Source organism: Bos indicus x Bos taurus, chromosome 6 (assembly GCF_003369695.1).
Source record: "Bos indicus x Bos taurus breed Angus x Brahman F1 hybrid chromosome 6, Bos_hybrid_MaternalHap_v2.0, whole genome shotgun sequence".
NCBI lineage: Eukaryota > Metazoa > Chordata > Mammalia > Artiodactyla > Bovidae > Bos > Bos indicus x Bos taurus.
Genome location: NC_040081.1, coordinates 86,574,389 through 86,581,515, shown reverse-complemented (window position 1 = coordinate 86,581,515; position 7,127 = coordinate 86,574,389). Strand labels below are relative to the sequence as shown.

At 39.8% G+C, this 7,127-nt stretch overlaps 1 protein-coding gene across 3 annotated transcripts in view; it reads left to right on the top strand.

The window, feature by feature from the left end:
* The first annotated feature begins 1,301 nt into the window (after positions 1 to 1,301).
* Positions 1,302 to 7,127, top strand: part of GC (GC, vitamin D binding protein) — a 52,191-nt gene continuing 46,365 nt past the window's right edge. For 2 of the 3 annotated variants that reach the window (XR_003511545.1, XM_027544705.1), the window contains exon 1: positions 1,305 to 1,538. Coding sequence is in view for 2 of the 3 variants with exons in the window: in XM_027544705.1 (XP_027400506.1) it covers positions 1,481 to 1,538 (58 nt within the window). In the remaining variant the exon portion in view is untranslated. Of the gene's footprint in view, positions 1,539 to 7,127 lie in introns of all 3 variants that reach the window. The other variant, XM_027544704.1, reaches the window with a different exon arrangement.

The following is a 7,127-nucleotide window of genomic DNA, read 5'->3' as shown; positions in this document are numbered from 1 at the left end:
CCATGGACAGAGGAGCCTGGCAGGCTGCAGTCCATGGGGTCACAGAGAGTCGGACACGCCTGAGTGCCTTGACTTCACTTCAGTATTAATGCATGCTACCCTGTGTTTATTGTTATGGTTAACCCTGCACATCATTTTATTACACTCACAACACTCTTGTAACAAAAGTGCTAAGAGTTATCACTACTTACATAGGTGAGAGGTAAGGCTTAGACAAAATGATTTCCCAAGGTTATACAGCCAAAGGAGAGCTGAGTAGGGGTTTTATTCCAGAGCTGGTGTACCCAAACCTTGAAGTGAAGTGAAGTGAAGTCACTCAGTCGTATCTGACTCTTTGTGACCCCATGGACTGCAGCCTGCCAGGCTCCTCTGTCCATGGGATTTTCCAGGCAAGAGTACTGGAGTGGGTTGCCATTGCCTTCTCCAGGGGATCTTCCCAATCCAGGGATCGAACCCAGATCTCCCACATTGTAGGCAGATGCTTTTACTGTCTGAGCCACCAGGGAAGTCCACCCAAACCTTATCTGACCCCATTTCCTGAAAAGAGGACTATTGCAAGAACCAAACGTTGACCTGATTCCAATGATGGAATGAACAGTAACTGCCTGTGCCTCTCTGGGCAAGTCACAGAGCTGGAGGTTTAGTTCTGTTATCTGCAAAATGAAGATAGTGGATTCTGCATTTACAAGGCCAATCATGAACTCGCGTTATGTTATCCTAAAATATACCAGTTGTATAGTATTAGTAACAAGAACTTTAAATGAGCTCTAAGGAACGCAAGCTTTGCCACTGTGATTTGGGGCAAACCATTTAACCTCCTCAGTTATTATCTACCTCACTTCAAGGGTTATTTCAATATGTATCTCAGTGCTTTTGAAATATATGTGTAATATAGCACATAAAGTACCATCCTATCATCCTCAATAAAATTCATAGCATTAAGATTATGGATTTGAGCAATTGTGATAAATTGGGTTCTCACTTTTCCCCCTTATTACTTAAACATCTAGTCAGTGCTATTTTAAGATACTCTTTACTTGAAGTAGGTTTAAACAAAGAGAGACCTCAAGTTTCCATTTGTACACATGAGAAGAGTAGGGAATGTTCAAAGACAACACATAAAGAGGGAGGGAAAATGCACCCATAAATACACGAGATAAGCTTCAGTGAAAAGCAGCAATGGCGGGAGTGGGGGGTATCTATATATATCCTGATTCTTTTGCAGTTTGACAAAGTTAATGATTGACCTCTCCTAGATTTTCCACTACATTTTCTACAGCTTGTCTATTTGCTTTGATTGATGATACTTTATCTCTTGTGGCCCAAGGATGACTGCCCTTGCTTCTGTGTAGAGATTAATAATTGATTAGTGCATAGCTCGGAATTTTAGTAAAAGGGAATTGGTTACTTCGGGCTGCCATTTTTCTAAACTGGGTAACCTGCAGGAGAAGGAGGTGATACAGGACGTGGTGGCAGAAAAATGAAGAGGATCCTGGTTTTCCTCCTTGCTGTAGCCTTTGTGCGTGCTCTAGAGAGAGGTAAGATTTCCAGTGCTGTGACCATTTGCAAGAACTTCCACTAGTTTAATTTCATTACCATATAAAAGAGGGAGAGAGGGAAGAATAAAAGTGGGTTAACCTTAAACTCAGATGTGACATAGTTTTCTAATAGAATAGCCAAGAAGAATCTCATGAAAGAAAGAAAAGCTATATGATTTGTCATTTATCTTTCCCTACTTTCTTAATAACCAAGATCTAAGAAAATGGTTCAAAATTAGAATGTTTTTATTTGTTAAAAGAGAACGCAGAGGGAGGTTGTGATCCATCACTAAGCTTTGTTTTTCACTGCCATTGAGAGCATGATGTACCATATCAATGATGCATGAAGTCAAGTGAGTTTTTTTTTAACTTCTTCAAGGAATCCTCTATATGTAACATTTGAAACCACATTATAGTTTCTAAAATATCTCACATAAAAGAACTTAACACGTGTTCCCCATCCTGAACCCCCCTCCCACCTCCCTCCCCATACCATCCCTCTGGGTCATCCCAGTGTTGATGTGTGGCAGAACCAATATAATATTGTAAAGTAATTAGCCTCCAATTAAAATAAATAAATTTAAATTAAAAAAAAAAAAAGAAAAAAAGAACTTAACAGCTATGAAATATGACTATTAAGATCTTTGAGCTATATTTCTCATTGAGTTCATTTATCAACTAGTGTCTTCATCTTTGAGCAATATACAACTTTGTGGCAAGTTCCCAAGCTTCAAAATTCATAATCTGTCTCAGTTTACTTTCTAGGTGATTCTTTAATGCTTATAAATGGAATCTGCATTCATCCTGCTTTGAAAAGTTAAAATTTTCATGTAGTGCTGCCAGTTAACAGCTTTACCCAAGTCATATATTAGAATTCATATGAACAACATTTAACCAGTGGAATAAAATATGTGTACCCCAGGAATCAGTTATTAACTGTGACAAGAATAATCTTACTCCTGCCTTTCTTATTCTTTTACATTCACTTTTTAAGAAAATAATCTTCTTTTCTCATTCAAATTATTTTTAAATTTTGTCTTATTCATGTCTGTTACAAGACCTCTGAATAGCCCAGGTCCCAAGGAACCCTGAAAGCCTATTCCTTTTCCCAGGGTTTCCCTGGGGCAGATCTGAGCCTGGAAAGTCCTCCTGAACTAGTTTCAGATCTGGATCTTCACAACACAGAAAGGCCAGTAATGGTTAAGTTCTGGGACTACATGTGAATGCCAGAATGTGCCGTTTTGTTCTACTGACTCAGTAAGTGTACACTGGATTAACTTCAGTTACAGTGCTTTGGAGAATACCAGTATTCAGCAACCTCTTTTTCGACATCCTGTAGCATTCTCTCAGCCCATGATGTAACGGATGCTAAAAACTTCAAGCCAGCTCCCTTGAACTGAACTTCACAATGAACTTGGTTAACTATGTGCCATAGCTCAGAGGATGATACCTGAGACATAAAATACAATTACCTAATAAATGTCCAATATTTGGTGACTGTAGTCCTGAGCCATCAGTCCTCAGTTCTATAACACCTGAGCATGACCCAAATACCAAGTCGATGATTTACCTGAAAGCGAGGTGTGCTCACTCCTGGCAGGAAGTGCACATATTAAAGTAATTGAAAGGAATTTTGGATGCTGGAGGATTGGTTAGGGTTATAGTTCTCTCTGTCTAGTTCTTGAGAGCTGACTTATCACCCACCCAAAAAAGAACCCCTTTTCCAAGGTGTATGTCCCTTAACACTCATTTTATAAAGAAGTTTCTATATACAAATATATTTAAGAAATAAGCCATACATTAGTCCTTCTTTGCTGGTTTATGATCAATGTTTTTGGTTTCTCAGAACTCATAGGACAACAAAACAAGAAAATTTAAGCCAGAGTTTCCCAGACATATGGGCTCTTTCCTAAAATGCCTATATCCCGTAGAAACAGTCTCTGGAAAACATCAGCTCTAAAATGTATACAGTATGAGCATTAGCTCCAGTCAGGCCCATACTCAAATATCAGATGGTACTGGGGATTCAGTTCATAAGCCCTTGTATACATCTTGTGAGAGAAGGGCTTACCAAATATGTTAAATCTAAATGATATAATATCCACTTTAGCTACCCTGTGAATGACAAGAAAATTATGTCCACCAATTGCCTCCACTTGGCTTCTGTATTCAAAACTGGATAAAGCACTAATCCAAATTGTATCTTTCCCTCTTCTAAAAAACAAGCAAGAAGGCTACTGACACAGCCTCACAATCACCACAGAAATAATGCTACAAGAAATAAACCACTGCTGTTTATAAGAGCTGTTGGCAAGCACATTTTCCTTTTGCTTTAAGCATTTCATTCTCAGCATAATTTTATTAAAGTGAAAGTGAAGTCACTCAGTCATGTCTGACTCTTTGCAACCCCATAGACTTTAGCCTACTAGGTTCCTCTGTCCATGGCATTTTCCAGGCAATAGTACTGGAGTGGATTGCCATTTCTTTCTCCAATGGATCTCATTTCCTTCTCCAAGGGATCTTCCCAACCCAGGGCTTGAACCCAGGTCTCCCACATTGTAGACAGTCACTTTACCGTATGAACCACCAGGGAAATCCAAAGAATAATGGAGTAGGTTGCCATTCCCTTCTCTTAGGAGATCTTCCTGACCCAGGAATTGAACCCGGGTCTCCCACACTGTAGGCAGATGCTTTACTGTCTGAGCCACCAGGGAAGTCAATTTTATTAAACATGATATGAAACAGCAAGAAAGTAAATTTCCCTCAGGTTGCTGGGTAAGCTGTATTTTCCTTTCTCCCAGTTAGCTGTCAAAACAGTCCTAAGACAATATGGTTAAACAATATGGTTTATCCACTGCTGAATCATTCTGTTTCTCTTTTCTACAAGTTGACTACCACTTCTTCAGTAGCCATGTGAAAATCAAAGTTGTCCTAAGTTTGATTAAGGAACATAGCTATACTGAATGCTAAAGAGAAGTAATTTAGAGCAAGTAGATATTCTAATTTCCCAGATATGTCTATATATTATCTCTGCAAAGCAAACATAATGGTGACAGAGGAGGTGACACAGGATTTGAGATCTACATGATGAAAAGAAGACGGCTGTGTAAATACCCAGAAGTATGTTTCAAGCAGAAGGAAGCCAGGTGCAAATGTCCTAGGCTAGGAACAAATAGGACCTGATCTAAGCTCACAAAGCAGCCCAAGTAAAAGCTTAAAGAGGCTTAGATGATAAGGGAAAGGAGGAAGAACTGAAGTCAGAGAAGAATCTAAACTCGATCATCGAAAGCAATGCTAACCTCTGTGGAAATCAATAGCCAAGTTATGCTTCATTGCTGTCAAGTCCAATGTCAGGTACGCACTCACCGTCACAGCTGGGCTATGGGGGTGTGTACACACACTTTAAAAGGTCACAAGGTTGATCTCTATAGGAAGAAGTTGAAATCATTAAAAAGGAACCGCTTGGCCTCCCTCTAGTATCTATGGTCACTTCGCATGGACCCCCCTCTGTCTGCTCCAAGTTCACATATAGAGAAGGCCTCCCTGACCAACCTACCTACCAATAGCACCTACTACATTTTTCTCTATTCCCTTACCCCATCTTAGTCTCATTTTGCTTTTGTTTTTAGCACTCATCATCTTATCACCCGCTGTTCATTTATTTTTTTTTGTAATGAAAGTAAGATGTAAAAGGTAAATTCCATGAAATCAAGGACTTTTTGTTCCCAGCTGGAATCCTCAGTTTTAGAACAGTACTTGCCACATAGTACAGTTAGTAGACTTTTTTGTGTGTAAAATCGCAAAATTAAGTTTATTAGAGTACCTACCTCATAAGATAGTTTTGAGTATTTAAGGAAAATTAAGGGGCTTTCCTGGTAGCTCAGTGGTAAAGAATCCACCTGCAAATGCAGGAGAGGTAGGCTTAATCCCTGGGCCTGGAAGATCCCCTGGAGAAGGAAATGGCAACCCAATCCAGTATTCTTGCCTGGAGAACTCCATGGACAAAGGAGCCCGTGGGCTGCAGTCCATGGGATAGTAAAAGAGTCAGAAATGATTTAGAGACTAAACAGCAATGACAAGAAATGTCAACTAAGACACATCACAGATATCCTGGAAGGAGTAGATTTTAAGTCTCTTGTTATTTTCATTATAAAGCACTGACACTAGATTTTATGAACTGAATAAAATAGCTAATAATTTACAATGTGCCAGCTTACATCTTTTAGATACATTCCTTTAAAATCTTTTAGATACATTTGCTTCATCCTTTCAACACCATGATGACTATCAGTACTATTATACCCATTTTATAAGTGGGAAAATTGAGGGAAAGAGTGGCTAAGTAACTTATCCAAAATAACTGAGCTAGTAATTGGCAGAATCAGAATTTTACATTAATTCACTGGGTTTACAAAGGCAATGCTCACAATCATTGCTTCACTGCCTCTCGTGAGACACGTAGCTGAAACAGTCTTTAACTAATCTTAGGACAAGTATAAGAGAGAACCAGTCATTACCCCTGATTTAGGGGGGAAGTAAGTGAAATTCATTCTGTCCACCAAGGTCATCCACAACTGATCCAAACCTCAGTTCATCCCTATTCCATGAAACCGGCTCTGTCTTCTAAACTTCCCTATTTTTAGGGCACTATCACCTCTAAGCCATCTGTGTTCCATCTTGTAGAACATTGTTGGATTTTATTCTTTCCATTTGTTAATATATACTCAATCACTTCTATATTCTAAATATTTTAGCCCTGAAACACATCAGCCTTGCACAGAGCCTCTTCAATGTTCCCTTTTGTCTGTCGCCTTGCCCTCTGCATAGCTCTAGTTAACACCTGGGAGCACTCCTGTCTGCATGCTAAGTTGCTTCCCAGTCATGTCCAACTCTTTGTGACTCTATGGACTGTAGCCCACCAGGTTCCTCTGTCCATGGGATTCTCCAGGCAAGAACACTGGAGTAGGTTGCCATGCCCTCCTCCAGGGGATCTTCCCAACCCAGGGATCAAACCCGCATCTTTTACATCTTCTGTATTGGCAGGCAGCTTCTTTACCAGTATAGTTCCATTTCCTTATACTCTCCTTGTGCAGGTTCTTGTTCCCCTTCATCCAGCTATTGTAATGGCTTCCCTAATCAAAACCCTACCTCCCATCACTTCCCTAAACAATTCAAACTAAAAAACAATGCAAAATTTGGCATAATGTGGTAAGTAGAATTCAAAACTGAATTATATCCAAAGTAGAATCACTACTGAGAGGCTAATTGCTGGGGTCCAGCCCCAGCAGGATCCAGGGGCACCCTCAGGATGACGGCATAGGCAATAAGGAAAGTAAAAAGGGAAGAGAGAGAGGCTTGATCTTCCTTGGTTTACACAGAAAGCCAATAAAGCTCCTGTGTTCCAAGGAGGCATCCTGAAAGAAGAACAGAGAGAAAAGGAGAGAAAAGAAAAAAAGAATGACAGGGGGAGACCAAGCTTCGGTGAGCGAGGCGCATAACTTTATTTTCGAAAGGAACTTTTATACCTTGACTTGTACATAGAGGGAAATTAAAGATGCAAAGTCATACAGAGTCAGCCCAAACATTACG